The sequence below is a fragment of the Balaenoptera borealis genome (assembly GCF_965194805.1).
Source record: "Balaenoptera borealis genome assembly, chromosome: X".
Classification (NCBI taxonomy): domain Eukaryota; kingdom Metazoa; phylum Chordata; class Mammalia; order Artiodactyla; family Balaenopteridae; genus Balaenoptera; species Balaenoptera borealis.
Window position 1 is genome coordinate 5314597 of NC_138881.1, and position 19054 is coordinate 5333650.

The window sequence follows — 19054 nt, forward strand, 5'->3', positions numbered from 1 at the left end:
ACTGCGTGATTACATTTAGGTAACATTCTTGAAATGACAAAATTATAAAAATGGACGAGAGGGCTTCCCTGGTGGCACAGTGGTTGAGAGTCTGCCTGCCAATGCAGGGGACATGGGTTCGAGCCCTGGTCCGGGAAGATTCTACATGCCACGGAACAACTAGGGCCGTGAGCCACAATTACTGAGCCTGCGCGTCTGGAGCCTGTGCTCCGCAACGGGAGAGGCCGCGATAATGAGAGGCCCGCGCACCGCGATGAAGAGTGGCCCCCACTTGCCGCAACTAGAGAAAGCCCTTGCACAGAAACGAAGACCCAATACAGCCGTAAATAAATAAATAAATAAATAAATAAATAAACAAACCCAAAGTTTAAAAAAAAAAAAAAAAAAGGACGACAGATTAGTGGATGCCAAAGATTAAGGAAAGGGTAGGGGCCAGAGGGAAGTGAATGTAGCTATGAAAGTGCAACCATAGATCCTTGCTGATGGAAACCTTTTCCATTGACATTGACTGTATCAATGTCAGTATCCTAATTGTGATACTCTGCTAGAGTTTTGCAAGATGTTACCATTGGGGGAAACTAAATACTTTACCGTGGATCTCTTTGTATCATTTCTTACAATCGCCTGTGAATTTATAATTATCTCAAAAGAAAAAGTTCACTTAAAAATTAAATAAATTTTAAAGATTGTTTTAAAAAGAAAGGGAACCTGTGACCAGGACAGTATAAACAGACTTCGGACAAGCACAGGTGTTGTGAGTGCTGAGGGCACCCAGGGTAGAATACACACCCACCTGCATGTGTGTGTGCGTGAGCACAAATCGTGTGCTACACGTGTCCTTCCCCTCCTCGCCCCGCACAAGCCAGGAAGTCCCTTAGCTCATTGTGGCCACGCAGGGGGCCTCCACTTGCCGTCACCCGCAGCTCTGTTGTGCGTGACCTTGTTTGGCATGTCATGCCACGCGCCGGGATGCCCATCCTCAGAACGGCCATCGCCTGGGGTGGGGTCTTTATTCTCACGGCAGAAAGGCTTTAACCCCTCTGCTCAGGGTCTCCCTAGAGTCCCACGTGGAGCATTTCCTAATCCAAAGGACGGCTCTTCTTCATTTGCTGCTTGGCAGGTCTGGGTGGTGCTGGAGGTGAGCTCACTGCTCAGGGTCTGATCTTCCCGTGCACGCTGTCTAAAGGGTCACCCGTCTGCTGTTTGCCACCAGTTTCTCATTCTGCTCTTAAAGCAGCCTAGGGAGAGGCTGGAGGGCTTGCCCTTGTTTTAGGAGGGAGAAGAATGATCTCCGGGTCGACGGCCGCTTAACCACTGGAGATCAACTCTGCAAACCCCATTAAGTCTCCGATGCTGTCTACACTGCAGAATCGGACGTCTGCACACCTGGGCTGCCTCCTGAAGTCTGATGCTTGAACTCCGTGCCCACTGACCATGAACCCCTCCAACATGTTTATTGGGCTTCTTTACATGGATCTTTTTAAAGAGGAGAGAAATGGAATCCTAACCTAGAGGCGATGTAAGAAAGTGTGGTTAAGACAAAGGCACATTATGGCCACAGGGGACATAGAGAGTAGAGCCATTTAATCGGCCCCCTTCACCGCGCTTGTATAGGTGGCGGTGTTGAAGTTCTTTTCTGCTCTATTCCTCCGTGACCCCTGCCCCATCCATTGTCCACCAAGGTGACACATCCCTCACTTGCTGTAGTGAGTCCTGGGCTCTGCTCTCTACTGCATCCATTTTATGTATTTACTTATTTATTTAATTTTTATTGAAGTATAGTTGATTTACAATGTTGTGTTAATTTCTGCTGTACTGCAAAGTGATTCATATATATATATATTCTTTTTTGTATTCTTTTCCATGATGGTTTATCCCAGGAGATTGGATATAGTTCCCTGTGCTCTACAGTAGGACCTTGTTGTCTATCCATCCTATATATACTAGTTTGCATTTGCTAATCCCAAACTCCCAATCCTTCCCTCCCACACCCACCCTCCCCTTTGGCAACCACAAGTCTGTTCTCTATGTGAGTCTGTTTCCGTTTTTGTGGATATGTTCATTTGTGTCATTTTTGTAGATTCCACAAATAAGTGATATACATTTGTCTTTCTCTTTCTGACTTACTTCACTTGGTATGACAGTCTCTAGGTCCATCCATGTTGCTGCGAATGGCATTACTTCATTCTTTTCTATGGCTAATATTCCATTGAATATACGTGCCACATCTCCTTTATCCATTCCTCTGTCAGTGGACACTTAGGTTGCTTCCATGTCTTGGCTATTGTAAATAGTGCTGCAGTGAACACGGGGGTGCATGTATCTTTTTGAATTATAGTTTTGTCTGGATATATGCCCAGGAGTGGGATTTCAGGATCATATGGCAACTCTGTTTATAAGGAACCTCCATATTGTTCTCCATAGTGGCTGTATCAATTTACCTTCCCTCCAACAGTGCAAGAGGGTTCCCTTCTCTCCTCACCCTCTCCAGCATTTGTTATTTGTAGACTTTTTAAAGATGGCCATCCTGGCCAGTGTGAGGTGATACCTCATTGTAGTTTTGATTTGCATTTCTCTAATAATTAACAATGTTGAGCATCTTTTCATCTGCCTGTTCGCCATCTGTGTCAACTGCATTAATTTTCAATGCTTTGCTCTTGCAGATGAATCTTTATCTTCCAAAGTACAATTTTTTTCTCCATTAACCTATTCTTTATTTTATATGTGTGCATCAGGTACGCACATCTGGAGAGCCTAACGTAAATCAGGGTATCAGAAAATCCAATGATAGGGCAGCAAGAATAAAGGAAATGTATATAATATATGTTTTCTATATATAGAAAGGGAAGTTTCTATATAAGGGAAGTTCTCGTCCCTTCCTGTGTGAGTTTCCAGTAAATCTGTATTTGTGACAAAATAGTAAATTTTCTGCACAAAGAAGTTTTTGCAACCTCAGCTTAGAGATGCAAGCATGAAGAGGAGGGCAGTTAGCATGGGGAGAGGGCGCTGGAACAGAACCAATGCAGGTCTGGTGATCCAGAATTTGGCTGTAAGATTTAGTTGGAAATTCATTGTATAGAATATTGATTTTCATTCTCTAAATTAATTTATCTTATAAATCATTAACCTCTGGGTTTCATAAACTCTATAACCATGTTACCATTTTTGCAGACCCCGAAGCTTAGTTTCATGTTCTCGGGCCTGGGATGTATATTATTTTACCTTGAATTTACCTCTCAAATTAAAGCGAGTAGTTTTTAACACTCTTTCGTAAATCATTTCCCTAAAGAAGATAGTACTCTAAATTATTGAGGAATGAAGTTGTGTAATTAATTCAAACAAGATTAATAAAATTTCTGGTTACAAAACAACAACAACAGTAAACATTTATTGACTCACAATAGCTAAACTCTAAAAGCCTTTGGTATATCCTAGTCACTTATTTAACATCTGCCACGGGTTGTTTAGTTGACTCCCCACAGCTGTGCTATGGGAGATTTTCTTCACCATTGCAGGTGAGAAAGTGAAGTCTGAGAAAGGTAAGCGACTTGTGTAAGATTTGCCCAGCCACCACTAGGCTACACTGCTTCTCAGGAGCCTGGAAGGATTTCTGGTTTGTTGGATTAATTGAGACAGTAGGTTTGTCTCTTCTCCAGCTGCAGGTTGTCTATAAGACAAGCCTGTTTGGGGCTTCCCTGGGGGCACAGTGGTTAAGAATCCGCCTGCCAATGCAGGGGACACGGGTTCGAGCCCTGGTCCAGGAAGATCCCACATGCCGCGGAGCAACTAAGCCCATGCGCCACAACTACTGAGCCTGCGATCTAGAGCCCACGAGCCACAACTACTGACCCCATGTGCCACAACTACTGAAGCCCACGCGCCTAGAGCCCGTGCTCCGCAACAAGAGAAGCCACCGCGATGGGAAGCCCGCGCACCGCAACGAAGACTAGCCCCCGCTCACCACAACTAGAGAAAGCCCATGTGCAGCAACGAAGTCCCAACGCAGCCCAAAATAAATAAGTAAATAAATAATAATTTAAAAAAAGAAAAGAAAAAAAAGACAAGCCTGTTTGGACCAATGGCCTTCAACGGTTTTCATGCAGCTCCTGTATCCTAGGAGTCCCTGCGTTCCTGTGTTCTTGAGTTTGCCTTGTACACTTTAGACACGTCTGCCTTCGAAATTAAACAGCGGGTGCAGGGAACAGGAGGATGTAGACGTGGGTATCACAGGGGTGTTTTGGATACTACTTCTGCCACCTTCAGCCTCTTCCAATTAGCACATTTAATTTGCTAGTTAAATATTTCTAGGCAGAGCGAGAAAAGGTAAATTAGGATTTGGGAGATGGGGTTAAAGCAATGTTCAAGTAATATTCCACTGAGGACCAATATATATATTTGAAAGGTGAGGTCAAAATGTGGGTCAGAAGTAGTTTGAATACCTGTTGCTTTTGAGTCATGACCCAGGGAGGGCTCGTCAGAATGTCAGATGCAACAATCCCCCTGAATAGATGGATTGCACCTGCTGGAATTAGTGGAATTAACCAATCAGATGAAATGAAGCCATGTATTTACAGTAATCAGCATGGTGTCTGGCATGCAAGAAGTGCTCAATAAATGCTAGCTGCTATTGTTATTATTATTACTGTTACTGTTACTATTACTCTCCCTTTCACAGATGGTTAAAGCGTCTTTGCTTAAGATGTGCATATGAGGCCATTACACTGAATAGAAAAATCATAGATGAGAAAAAAAGTCTACGATGGAAAAGGAGACATCTATTTGGACCATCTTGTGGGTTTTTATATCATTAGTAGTAGTTCACCTTCTATTTGAAATGTTCCCTTTGGACTTCACACTTATGAAAGAGCCCTTCTGTCCGTAGCTTTGGTATTTAGGATCTTGTGGGCAGGCCTAAACTGCTTCTAAGAGCTTGAGCTTTCCCCATAAAGTCAACGCATCACCCCAGAGCTATTCGGACGTTTCAGGGGAGCTGCAGGCTGGCGGACTGCAGGTCCCTTGGATTCGGAACCAAACGTAAGAGAGGAGCTTGGTAGGGGGTTAGTCAGTGTGTCCGGGTTTGAATTTGAGTGGCGAGGAGGCCTTGAGTCTGGGATTAATGCACAAGGTTTCTGCAAAGGAAAGCATAATTTTCCATTTTGTATCTTCAGCTTTATAGATGATCAAATCCAATGCAAAAAAAAAAAAAAAAAAAAAAAAATCTAGTCCTAAAGCTGAAAATGGGTATGGATGGTGTAGGAGAGCGTCATAAAATAAGAGCGCTCTGAAGGGCTTGGTTTCCTGGATCATTCAGCGTCCGTCGTCTCTGGACATTCTGTGCTCACAACCCAGCTCAGGCGGCAAGTGTAAGGTGATCCCTCTCATTGCTGGAGAAGTTCTGGCCGATCTCTTTCTAGAGCTTTTCTCTGGCTTCGATCACAGAAATGGCCCCATGGGCGATCACAGAAATGGCCCCATGGGCGTGCAGGCAATGTCGTTCTCCATCACAAAGCCCGGATAACCTCCCACGGCAAGTTCAACCGGTGGTCATTCCAGAGAGCAAACGAGCTGCAAGCTGTCTTTTCTGCAAGACAGTGAAGTCCAGCAAGTAGAGTGGCACAGCTGCATCAAGAGTGGGGAGACCTGTGTTCACTCCTAGCACTGTCCTGTCAGACGATTTCCTGCTGGTCTGATTATCCGCTGCTCGGGTCAGCCAGCCCGTTGTGATGCTTATGACCCCGGGGAAGCACTGACCACACACGCTGACCACGGAGCCTTCCTCTGACTCACAGGCACACCGGCTTTGGTGGTCCCCCAGACGCATGTGTGCAATGCCACTGCACGGACACGGTGGCACTTGTGTATGTGCAGGAAAGCACCGGTGTGCTTGGTAAGAATGAGGACTAGTTAGAGTTATTCAGATTCTCTCCAGCAAATGCAACACCCTGGAAAAAAAACCACATACAGTTTAGTGTTAATTGGAGAAGATAGCTGAGCAGAGCCATGAAAGCATCCCAGATGGTTGAGAACAGATGCCGGAGCAGGGGAATCCGTCACACTTTACAGCTGTGATGCGACGAGGTCAAAGATGGGCTTTATGCAGGAAATCACAACATTATCAACAACCAGGTACAGCACCAAATAAGGATGCGTTTGCTGGAAACAGTATGAACTCACACAGGAACTGACCCAAGAAGGAAGTGAAGCCAAGTCAAGGAAGGGTCATGCATACAAAGGCAACATTTCCGTCTTGCAGTTTCCTGTTTCTTAGTTACCCTAATCATCCTAATTCTCTATTATTGTGTTCAGTTACCATGTATAAAAGTTATGTGTTCAGTGGTCTGCAACTCAAATCTCATTCCTGGTATAATCCTTGAAATCTGTAAAATGCCAACCATCTCCTTTTATTATATGTCAGCAGGTATTAAACATGTCGTCACAGGGAAACTCTCCTCTAAAAGTATGCCCCTCAGATAGGCATCATTTAGGAGCTTTTAAGAAACTCAGGTTCTCAGACCTCACCCCAAATTTACTGAATCAGCATCTTCATTTTAGGTGGGGCAGGGGAGATAAATTAGGAGTTTGGGATTAACATATACACACTACTATATATAAAATAGATAAACAAGGACCTACTGTAGAGACAAGGGAACTCTACTCAATATCTTGTAATAACCTAGAATGGAAAATAATCTTAAAATATATATATATATAAAACTCAATCACTTGCTGTACACTTGAAACTAACACAATGTTGTAAATTAAGTATACTTTAATTTAAAAAAATAAATAAAGCACTAAACAAATGTTGATCAAATCATTTAAAAAAAAAAGAATCTTTATTTTAGCATGGTTCCCAAGGTGACAAATAAGCTTGTCAAAATTTGAAGGACGCTGATATATAATAAGAACATGCTACGGAACCTATATTCTACATACAAGTTCTTGATTATTACTTTGGTCACCCAGAAGAATGAAAAAATGCATAAAGTAGCCTAACCAGTTCCTTACTATCACATTTGCTTACTTTTCTGTCACTATTTGGAAAATGATTAGGGGTAGCTTCTAAACGTGTTTCTAATGAAGTTCTTCTGTATGCACTTAGGAGATGGGAAAGCGAGTGACGTGGTAAGAGGATGATCCCAAAATCAATGGACGTGGGTGAATCTGATTGAAGAGGAAACACACAGGATGTGGCGATGGGTGTGTTGATGTCTATTTCACCGTGGCTGCCAGGGAAGGATTTAGCCTTTTATCGAGGGCCTTCGGACAGGAAGGTTCCAGGACTCCTGCATCACAAGCTTGTGGCAGGTGTGCCTGCGTGCAGCAGAAAGGGCTCCTGACACGGTCGGAGCCTCTTCTCTCCTGCATGTTGTTTTTTGTTTTTTTTTTTAATATTTATTTATTTATTTATTTGGTTGCACTGGGTCTTAGTTGCAGCAGGCAGGCTCCTTAGTTCTGCCTCGCCAACTCCTTAGTTGTGGCAGGTGGGTTCCTTAGTTGCAGCACGCGGGCTCCTTAGTTGCAGCACGCGGGCTCCTTAGTTATGGCATGTGAACTCTTGCAGCGTGCATGTTGCAGCATGCATGTGGGATCTAGTTCCCTGACCAGAGATTGAACCCAGGCCCCCTGCATTGGGAGCAGAGAGTCTTAACCACTGCGCCACCAGGGAAGTCCCTCTTGCTCGGTTTTTAGTGGCAGTGGAGGCCACCCTGGTCTCATCACTCAGGATGTGGAAATGCAGTGCGTGTAGCAGCCCCTCTTGCTCCCAATTCCTAGTTCCTAAAACCATCCTGCAAGAGTTTCATTTTCAGTGCTTCCTTGGACCTCCTGTCTGGGCGGCATCTGAGTGAGTCTCAGACTATATTTTGTGCAACCTTTGCATTAGATCTGAGTACGGTAGGGCAAAACCTCATCTTTTGTTTATTTATTACAATATTTCACTTGCTACTGTCTGAAAATACCCTCGAATCAAATAACAAATGCAAAGCTTCTGAACAAACACCACCAGCTCTCCCCCACGTATCCCCCAAAAGCCAGCACATCATTTTTGTATCTTATGCATTGCAAATAAATAATCCAATCTTTTTTGGTCACATATTATTTTTCCCTTTGATGTGTAAGCTTTTGAACTTGATTTTATACTATAGGTAACCCATATGCTTTCAAATGTCCCATCTGTGGGATCCCTTGAGCTCCATGTGATGGAAAGGATCAGGACTGGAGTTTTGGAAATCTTGACCATTTATTTTGGGAAGAAGTACAAGATCGAGTTTACCTACATTCCACGGACGTCGCTTCCAGCTGGAGACAATAAATCTATGTGCTTGTTGACAGATATGCCCTGATGTTTGGCACGTTGGTTATGCTTCTAATCCCACGTAAGCTAAACAAAGAATTGCCTTTCCAGGGCCAATGATGGCAGAATTTCTCTATCCCACTCAGTAACTGATTCAGGAGCGCCTCGGAACATAGGGCTCGCTTTCTGGAGCAACGCGTAGCATTTCCCACGCCCCAGGGAGAGTCATAGCCACCACCAACTGCTGCAATTAGAAACTCTCATTTATCTTAAAATCCTAGCCTCCATGGGAATATTTGACTTCCACCATTCACCTGTTGATCACAGGAAGGACTTAACTAAAGTAGTTTTAAGGGAACTTTTTAGGGTTTCCTGCGTTCCCTGGAATTACATTGAGTAGGTGGACGTTCTTCCTTAATTATTCATGGTGGGTGGCTGCTTCAGGAGATATTTTCTTTCCTTAATGAGCTCGATGTTTCCAAAAGGGTGAATAGGGACATCACAGCATTTTGCTTCCATGTTTTGCCTGAGTCGACCTACCTTGTAGAAGAAAAAAGACAGATCTGCTGAAATAGCAAGGCTTCCATTAGGCAAGCTGATTTTTAAAAATTTTTTATTGAAGTATAGTTGATTTACAATGTGTGTGTGTGTATATATATATATATACATATATATATATACACGTTTTCAGATTCTTTTCCATTACAGGTTATTCCGAGATATTGAATATAGTTCCCTGTGCTATACAGTAGGTCCTTGTTCTTTATCTATTTTATATATAGTAGTGTGTATCTTTTCATCTCAAATTCCTAATTTATCCCTCCCCACCTCTTCCCCTTTGGTAACCATTAGTTTGTTTTCTATGTCTGTGAGTCTGTTTCTGTTTTGTAAATAAATTCATTTGTATTATTTTTTTTAGATTCCACATGTAAGCAATATCGTATGATATTTGTCTTTCTCTTTCTGACTTCACGTAGCATGATCATCTCTAGGTCCATCCATGTTGCTGCAAATGGCATTTTTTCATTCTTTTTTATGGCTGAGTAATATTCCATTGTGTGTGTGTATAGATATATATATCACATCTTCTTTATCCATCCACCTGTTGATGGACATTTGGTTGTTTCCATGTCTTGCCTGTTGTAAATAGTGCTGCTCTGAATCTTGGGGTGCATGTATCTTTTCAAATTAGAGTTTTCTCCAGCTATATGCCCAGTAGTGGGATTGCTGGATCCTATGGTAGCTCTATTTTTAGTTTTTGAAGGAACCTCCATACTGTTCTCCATAGATGCTGCACCAATTTACATTCCCACCAACAGTGTAGGAGGGTTCCCTTTTCTCCACGCCCTCTCCAGCATTTATTTGTAGACTTTTTGATGATGGCTGTTCTGACGAGTATGAGATGATACCTCACTGTAGTTTGGATTTTAGGCAAACTGATTGTTTAACTCCGATTTTTAACTCCATTGTAAGACCTGAGCTGCATTTGAGCACTCCTAGCCCTGGGCTAAGAGTTTGGGATGCAATTCTCTTTCATCCCTTATGGCAACCCTCTACTATTACATGTTATCGCCTCTGACTTAGAGGCAAAGAACCCCAGTGAGCAAACCAGGGACCCAGGACTCAAACCAGGTCGGCTTCTGTCAGGACCCAGAAGCCAGAGCCTGAGCAGTTAATTCTACATTATAGCACTTCCCTTTCACGTCAGAGCTAGGATTCTAACCAAGCGCCAGAAACCCTTCTCTCCTACGTGGCACGCCACAGTCCTGACTCCAAAGAGTGGTTTGGCACCTGTTCGTGGTGTGAATCAGTGGAATGAACAAACTCTCCAGGACCCAGGCTTCACACCTGAGGGAGGAAGGACCCTGATTTTCACAGCACCAAGTTTTCTCCTTTAGGATGACGAGTTCTCATCTTTTCCAGTGTGCTAGCTCTTGTTGTCTCCTCTGGTTAAATAACAAAGTGCTCTCGAAGTGGCTTGTTTCCTGTATTTGTTTCGTTCCAGGAAGAATGTGAGAAAGCTTTGGAAATAAAGCATTTCATTTATAAGCTATCCTGCAGCCCACCATCGGTAATTCAAAACTATCATCCTACATAAATTGGTATCATTATACCTGGAGAACCTTCTGAAAGATAATATTTGTGGACCTCTGACTTCCAATGTATGGGTCTGAAAGCAAGAATAATACAGCAGTATTTGTTCCCACAGGAGATTTCCGGGCACAATTTTTAGAAGAGAAATATGTTAGACCTTTATAGGATCAATCTCATGAAAAATTTAATGGTTAACGGGCTCCGGGCTTTCTGAATGAGATTCTGGCGTAAGACCCAAATAGTTATGAGATACAAGGGTGCCTCTTGCAGGAGAAAAAGAACAAAAAGGAAATCAGAAATCTGACGGTTTTCCGTGTGTAAATGCATGGTGGCCTCAGCTAGATTCTCTTGCATTAATCCCAGCCCAGTGGTGTGCGGTGATTTTGATGAAAGGGATGAAGTTATCACTCTAGGCAATGAATCAGAAAAATTGATGGGGACAAAGAAAATATCATGTATCATGTAGCAAGTATCATGGTCATTTGAAATATTGGAATTTGGAGGAAATATCTAGGGAGGAGTGTGAAAATGGGGAAGGATGCAAGATACATTTTAGTAGAAGGAGCTACTAAAATATATCGTAAATGCAGCTGCAGGTTCGTCTGGATATGAAAATAGCCTAGAGGGGAATCTGTACCTAGGAGATGTAGCTGGCTTGAGCAAAGGCAAGGGTCACCAGGAGGCCTTGGGAACAAACGCCATCCATGACCCTCTGTGTGCCCTGGTCTTTAGCCTGTGTTTACTAGGCTTTTGCGAACACGTGTTGAATGCATGGATGAGGAGGTCTAGGAGCTAACAGTGCATTTAAAAGGCATCTTTTAAAAATTAGTGGACTATTTTTTAATATGTATTTATTTTAATAATGCTTCTTTTAAAATTTTTTTAAAACTAAAAAAAATTTTTTTTAATATTTTTGGCTGTGCCGTGTGGCTTGCAGTATCTTAGTTCCCTGACCAGGGACCGAACCCGGGCCCTCAGCAGTGAACGTGCAGTCTCCTAACCACTGTGGACCGCCAGGGAATTCCCAGTAGACTTTTTTTTTTTAGCAGTTTTAGGTTTATAGAAAAACAGAGTAGAAAGTACAGAGAGTTTTCCTATATTCATTTCTTCTGCACGCAATTTGCCATGTTATCTCTTGTATTAGCGGGGTACGTGTGTTGCTTTTGATGAGCCAATATGGATACATTATTATCAATTAAAATACGTGGTTTACATTAGAGTTCACCATTGGAATTGCGCCTCCTGTGGGTTGGGACAAATGCGTAATGATTACAACATCATCCATAATACTCTCCCTGCCCTAAAACTCCTCTGTGCTCTGCCTGTTCTTCCCTCCCTCCCCTCCAGCCTCTGACAAGCACTGATCTTTTTACTGTCTGCCTAGTTTTGCCTTTTCCAGCATGTCATAGAGTTGAATCATGCAGTACGTAACCTCTTCAGCTGGGCTTCTTTCACTTAGCCATACGCATTTAAGGTTCTTCCGTGTCTCTTCATGGCTTGACAGCTCATTTCTTTGTATCACTGGATAATATCACACTGTCTGGATGGACCACAGTTAGTATATTCATTCACCTGCTGAAGGACACCTTGCTTGCTTCCAAGGTTTTGGCGACTGTAAATAAACGGGCTCTAAATATTTACATTGTGTCCATGGAAGTGATCACGGAAGCCACATTTTTTAAAAAGGCGTTTCTTCACAGCGTTTTCTTCGTGCTAAGATACTTCTATATAATATATGAAAGGTGAATTTCATTGGAAGTGGAGGTGCGTGGTTGTATGCCCTTTTGCAAAATACCAATTAAAACACAAGGAAGTAAAAGCCTGAATCCTCTGCTCTCTGCCTAATCTGTGTTATTTTATTTAGAAATTATTATATGCACCAAAAGGGGCACTTTTCCTTCAAAGCGTTAAGAGGGGGTTACATCGCCTTGTTGCTTCTTCCTCTGTGAACTCATTAAACTAATTACCATTTTCAAAGTGATAAGCCTTAAATTAGTGTCAGAGTCAAACTCCCCCAAGCCCGAGTGCACACGTGGTTTGCTTAGCTGAACCAAATCACAGCACGATAAATGTCTGGCTGACGATGATTTATCATGGGTGACAAATCACTAGAATGGCCCCGTGCATATTATTTTTGGTCCTGAGGATGACATTTATGTATATGGTGTGGCTTCTAGGAATGTTTATTATATGCGTTAAAACACTGAAAAAGATTGAATGTACTCTAGCCTGTGGCACTGCAATCAAATAGCAAGAATATGTCTGGTAGCAGATGACTGGGGTCTGGCTTTCACATCAGAAATCATCTCTGCCACCTCCGTGGAGGGTTGTCTCTGCGGCCTTCTACCCCTTTTCTGGACCAAGTTGGTGAAGGTGCAGCCCTGGAGTGCAGGGCCTGTCTCCACGGGGGGCATGAGCTCCCTGCTGGATAGGATTACCCATATTCAGTTATTATTTCTGCTGCAAAGGATACCTGGTGTCCTTTTAGAATTCCAGTTGTTGTGATTGTCCTACAGTGAAGAGATGGTCCCCTGTCGAGACGAGTGATGCTGTAGCCACACCAAGAGGGTGTGGAAAAGGTTGTAACTCACATATAACGAGGCTTTCTGGGGAAAGCGGGACAGCGCCTAAGCTGGTCTGAAGATGGCTTGAGGGAGATGGGAAAGGAGACAGATTCAGCTTTCATGGTGGGTAGGAGCTGGGGCTTGGATGTGGGTTCCCACATGGAGGTAGGAGCTGGCATAGTCTGAACCTTCCACGGGCACTGGGGGAGGGAGCCCCCAGGCTTTCTTATTAGCTCGTTGGGCGCAAGTGGAAGAGGCAGAGGTGAGACTTAAAAGCTCTTAGCTGTCAAACATCAAAAAACCAAGTCAGACCCTTTAATACCTCAAACAATAACTGCGTGCAGGGACTAAATTAAAGTAGCAGCATGTGAGTGTAGCAATCTCCGTGAAAATTGTAAATTATATACCTCTAGTCTGACCATCATTTTCTTCTGATCTGAGAGCAGGTGGTAGCTTTCTAATCAGAGAATCCGTGTTTCAGCCCATTCTTCAGTCTTCAGCTGGTTTCTGTTTTGTTTTGTTTTGTTTATTCTTATGGAAAATTTGAGGCATTCATAGAAGCAGAGAGAAAAGTGCGGTGAACTGTCATATGCCCTGGATCCACATTTAACAGTTAATGAAGTCATGCCTGATTTTATTAATCCATGCTCCGTACTCACTTCCTTTCTTCCTGGATTAATTTGAAGAAGACAGCAGCCATCATATCATGTCATCCATGGGTGTTTCAGGATGTAACTCTTAACTTTTTTTCCTTCGTGTCTTTTTTTTTTTTTTTTTTTACTCCTCTGTGATTTTCATTGAGTTCATCCACTTAACTCTGCAGGGTTTGAGAGTTTGGGTTTTGCGGTCAGACTTAACTCTTCCTGTCTGGGTCCCTCACTTCCTAACCGTGTGACTTTGAACAGGTCATGTATCTTTTTGGAGCACTGTTGCCCTCACCTGTGCAATGGAGCCAGTGCTCTTTACTCGTAGGGTTCAGTATGATGTAATCAAGAGAACATGGAATAAAGTCCTTTGCAGGCAGAGTGTTCAACAAATGGTACCCTTTACTCTCATTGTTGACCATGGTATCATTATTATTTTGAAGGGTTGCTATATGGGGATTAGTATACCATGTGAAGTTTGGGGAAAGAAGGTGAGGAGAAGAAAAAGGAGAGTGTGAGGAATATTTATTTTCATGATGGACTGTTTTAGACCTGTGTATCTATGGTAAGTATGAAAAAGGTCATTCATCATAAAATAGTTTTAGAGATGTTTGTTTGTATAAGAGGAACCGTGATGATTTAGTTTTCTCCAGTCAATAAGGAAAACTAGTAGACTTCTTTACAGCCTCAGGCCGGCTGGTGATTGCAGCAATTTGGCTTCTTTCTTCTGGCATCTTCCTCCAAGGGGCTCATGATCTGTGAGCCTGATTCATCTAGAACTGTTTATCAGGTCTCGCTACAGGGTCACCCCATGATGCCTAGAGGTTCAGATGATGCTTGTAGATGATACTTAATTCAGCGACTGAATCTTCTCATTGTCTCTGCCAAGAGCCCGGCCACTGTGGTTCCTTCTGATTATGCTGCATCCCCTGTTGGGATCAGCACAGGAGAGCTCAGTGTATAAGACCATCTCCTCCTCACCGTCAGAAATTAACAGACAAGTCGATGAGGGCAAATCACCTCCCTTTCTTTTCTAAAGATTGCACTGTCTTAACATGGAGTGTTTTCTCCCCTTCAGGGCAGATCTTGGATGTTCTAGATGAGTTGAAACTGGCTAATAACACCCTGGTCTACTTCTCCTCGGACCAAGGAGCACATATAGAAGAGGTGACTGTCAAAGGGGAAGGTCACGGAGGCAGTAACGGAATCTATAAAGGTGAGAAATCTATCCAGGTGGGAGATGCCACGGTGTCAGCTCTGTGCTCTGCCCAGCCCCCTCAGCTTACCCCCTCATCACCTCCTCCTGGACCTTGGAGCTGTGGTGCTGTTCTTCTGCCACTTGAAACATACAGGGCTTTATTGGGTCACAGGCATTGAAAACTCAGATGGCCAAAGTGACCATTTCCGGTATGGTCTCCCCAGAACTTAAAAGCACGCATTCTGTGTCCAGACATTAAAATGAGGGTGTTTTCCCCCTAAATGTAAATTCAGCCCCATATGTGTAGTTGGTTCAAACAAGACCCCTTACATCCTCCCCCCGTGACCTCTACAACTACAATTGCTTTAAGCCTGGAAGTTTGTGTTAATTTGTTACAGCAACAATAAAAAACTATTAACTTGTAGTTGTAGGCATCAGAAGTTTGAAATGGGTCTCACTGGTCTAAAATCAAGATGGTAGCAGGACTGCATCTTTCTGGAGGCTCCAGGGGAGAATCCATTTCCTTGCCTTCTCCAGCTTCTGGAGGTGCCCACTCTCCTTGGCTCATGGACCCTTTCTTCCCTTTAAAGTCACCAATGCAGTGTCTTCAAACCTTCCTCTCTCTCTCTCTCTGACCTCTGCTTCCATAATTCCATCTCCTTTACTTACTCTTTCTTGCCTGCAATTTTAAGGACCCTTGTGATTATGTCAGGCTCACCCACATAATCCAGAGTAATGTTTCCTATTTCTAGACCCTTAATCACATCTGCAGAGTCCCTTTTGTCATGGAAGGTAACCTGGTCACAGTGTCTGGGCATGAGGATGTTGACATCTTTGGGAGGTCATTATTCTGCCTGTCTCCAAAGGCTACAGCATTGTGGGCTGATGCTTCCTTCCTGACACAGCATTAGCTAAGCCACCACCAAGACGGATCAAGCTACCTGTCATTGGGGATATTAGATAAGACCCATCTGCTGACCCCAAGTTGCTTGTACAACATACACTCTGCGAATATGAGACTTAGATACCTGGTTATAATAACATGTGGCCCATTTCACAAAGACTTAGGTGAGGTACCTCAAAGGCCATATCTGTGCTGAGGGTTAGGACACCACCTGAATCTGCAGTGGATGTGGGTTGGATGTAACATGGGGGAGGATGATTAGAAGTGACCATGCAAAGAGGCAAAGCAAGGTGTCCCAGACAGTAGGGGCTGCTGAATAAAGCAACATGCGTGACACGTAGGAAAGTGCAGGACCATTGAATTTTGCTCCCTAAAGCCATGAGGTGCTTTATTGCCCTTTCATTATTCTCTCACATGGATGTTTCACAGATTGCCAGGGACTCAGGAAATCAGAGTATACCTACAAAGATATGAAATGCTAATCTATGGAGTGCTTTCATCCATTAGTTTACAAAACCCTGATTGAGCTGTGTATCTGGCACTGGGTTAGAGGCAACAATACAGTCCCTGCCCTAAAGGAGCCCATGGTCAACGGGTTGGGTAGGTGGGTGGCTGGTTGGTTGGGTGGCTGGTTGGATGGTTGGTTGGGTAAATGGCTGGTTGGTTGGGTGGGTGGGTGGTTGAGTGGGTGGATGGTTGGTTGGGTGGGTGGTTGGTTGAGTGGGTGGATAGTTGGGTGGTTGGTTGTGTGGGTGGGTGGTTAAGTGGTTGATTGGGTGGGTGGTCGGTTGGGTGGGTAGGTGGGTAGATGGTTGTTTCGGTGGGTGGATGGTTGGGTGTGTGGTTGGTTGGGTAGATGGTTGGATGATTGGTTGGGTAAGTGGGTGGTTGGTTGAGTGGGTGGATGGTTGGGTGGTTGGCTGGGTGGTTGAGTGGGTGGGTGGTTGGATGGGTGGGTAGGTGGGTGGATGGTTGTTTGGGTGGGTGGGTGGTTGGTTGGGTAGATGGTTGGATGATTGGTTGGGTAAGTGGCTGGTTGGTTGGGTGGTTGGTTGTTTGGGTGTGTGGTTGGGTTGGGGGTGGTGGGAGGAAGCCTAAGGAGGCCCATGCGATTTAACAAGGGTGTCGACATTCTTGGCACAAGATGCCAGTGGTGCATACAGCAAGGAGAGCCTCACTTGGCCAACAGGGCCCAAGAAATGCTCCCAGAGGAGACCAGGCTGGGAAGGAGGTAGCCAGGGTGTGCTTGAGCTCTTGTCCTTCTGCCTCGAGCTCTTTCCACTCTCCCAACCACACACACCCTCCTCAGTAGAGCTGGGATGAGGAGAGAAGCACATGGCTTACTCTGCAAACTGGCAGTAACGGGGTAACGCCGGATCCACCAGTCCTGAGCCAGACAGACAGCGAAAAGGTAGTCTGTCACCCATCCCAATGGCAGCACGTAGCCTGTGAAACCTTACACTTCTATTTACATCCTCGACATGCACATCTGAGCCCTTTCAAATTCTGAGCACCGGGGGACGGGGACCTTTGTTTACACCCTCAGTTACCTGGAACCCAGGAGGGAAGGATTCCTGTTCAGTGTGGGTCTGGAAAACCTCGCTGGATGTTCATACCAGTTCCTTTGCTTGTCATCGTTCCCTCCCCAGTGCAGGACACATGACTGATACTCAGCACGGGTGAAATGACTGAACAGGTGTCTCTACTCGGAACAGGATTAACCCACTCTTTCATCCAGCCCTCCTCTATTCAGTCTTATTTTCGAGGAGCAGGAAGTGAAAATATGTATTCCTGTATAGTAAGATGAGGTGCTTTTGTCGTATTTCCTTGAGGTTATGGACTGTGTGTGGAGAGTTGTTTTTATGTTATTTTATACGTGATAGTGTCTCTCGAGATGGAGTCACAGACTGCATTTCGTGACTGGCTCCCCCGTCCATTCATTCCCCTGGTGAAGGTCTGTTAGGTTCCAAAGTTGCTTAGTGGCTGCTGCCGAGACGTGTACATAAATCACAATAATAGAAGTGGTTAGCAAGTAATACGTTATTTAAGAAAGTCACGTATGTGGTGCGATGGAGCCTTGGTTCGGGGACAGATGACCAGATGACCACCAGCTGATGAATCTGAGGGAGCCTCATGAGCCAAAGAAGGAGATGTATTGGCATTTTGCGTCGATGGCTGACTCTTCAGAGACATAAGTGGATGGTGAGGATGGGTCAGAGAGAGAGTGTCAAAGGTCTGAGTGACGCCTTGGAACTGGGGTTCTCATACAATCTGAAAAGCATGCTCACAGCTGCTCCCTGGTTTTTTTTGTTTTTTTAAGAAACATATTGGATGTGTTAGAAATGCTCTGTTTGAACGCTAGAACTACCATCGGTGTCTGACACTGTATTAATATCTCAGCCACTACTCTATTGCGAAACATTATCCCTTTGTCAAGTTTAGTTGAAATCAAGTTCACAGTGAAACATTGTTATGGTATGATGCTCAAAAAAAAAAAAAAAAAAGATGCGGCTTCCTTCTAGCTATGGGGAATGACCAAAGACTTCTCAGTGTCAAGACGCCTTGTTTTCTAAAGCTGTGAAGTTGCACTCCTATGATTTATGCAAACACAGGAATCACACCATTTGAACTCATTGATCAAAAGAGCATCCTTTCGGAACAATCCTGACTTGCAGTCTTCATCAGCACTGCTCCAAAAGATCTATACTTCCTCACATTGCCTTCTCTTCTCTAGTCACATCCCATCCTGCCTCACTCTAATAAGGGCACTCCTACTGTCACTTAGGGCCCCCCGAGATAATCCAGGATAATCTCCCCATCGCACGATCCATAATGTAATCATATCTACAAAGTCTCTTTTTCAGAAAACAAGGTAAAATGCAAAGGTTCCAAGGATTCCAAAATGGACATCTTTAGGGGCCATTATTCAGTCTGCCGCTCAAAAAAAATCTGTACTATTTGAGCTCAGTGATCCCTCTGTATTCCTCAAGCCTGTTTCACTAATGAAACCTATGGACCACCTTGGTAGAATGGCTGTGATTAAATCACTACACAGAGTTCAACAGCTAATCGCTTTTAATCAGAGAAACATTAGATTCTGCTGTAGTCTGCATTTCAAAAAATTAATTTAATTGTGTGGGGTTGAGGGGATAGTGACACTACTAGTTTTTTCTCTCTCCTTTTTTTTTTAATTGAAATATAGTTGATTTACAATGTTGTGTTAGTTTCAGATGTACAGCAAAGTGATTCATTTATACACACATATATATCTATTTTTTTCAGATTCTTTTCCCTTACAGGTTATTACACAATATTGAGTATAGTTCCCTGTGCTATGCAGTAGGACCTTGTTGA

The 19054-nt window shown here is 43.7% G+C and overlaps 1 protein-coding gene across 8 annotated transcripts in view; it reads left to right on the top strand.

Annotated features, from left to right (window-relative positions):
* STS (steroid sulfatase) overlaps positions 1-19054 on the top strand; it is a 624067-nt gene that overhangs the window by 132532 nt on the left and 472481 nt on the right. For all 8 annotated transcript variants that reach the window (XR_014239261.1, XM_082375724.1, XM_082375718.1 and 5 more), the window contains one exon: positions 14677-14814. Coding sequence is in view for 7 of the 8 variants with exons in the window: in XM_082375724.1 (XP_082231850.1) it covers positions 14677-14814 (138 nt within the window). In the remaining variant the exon portion in view is untranslated. The remainder of the gene's footprint in view (positions 1-14676; positions 14815-19054) is intronic.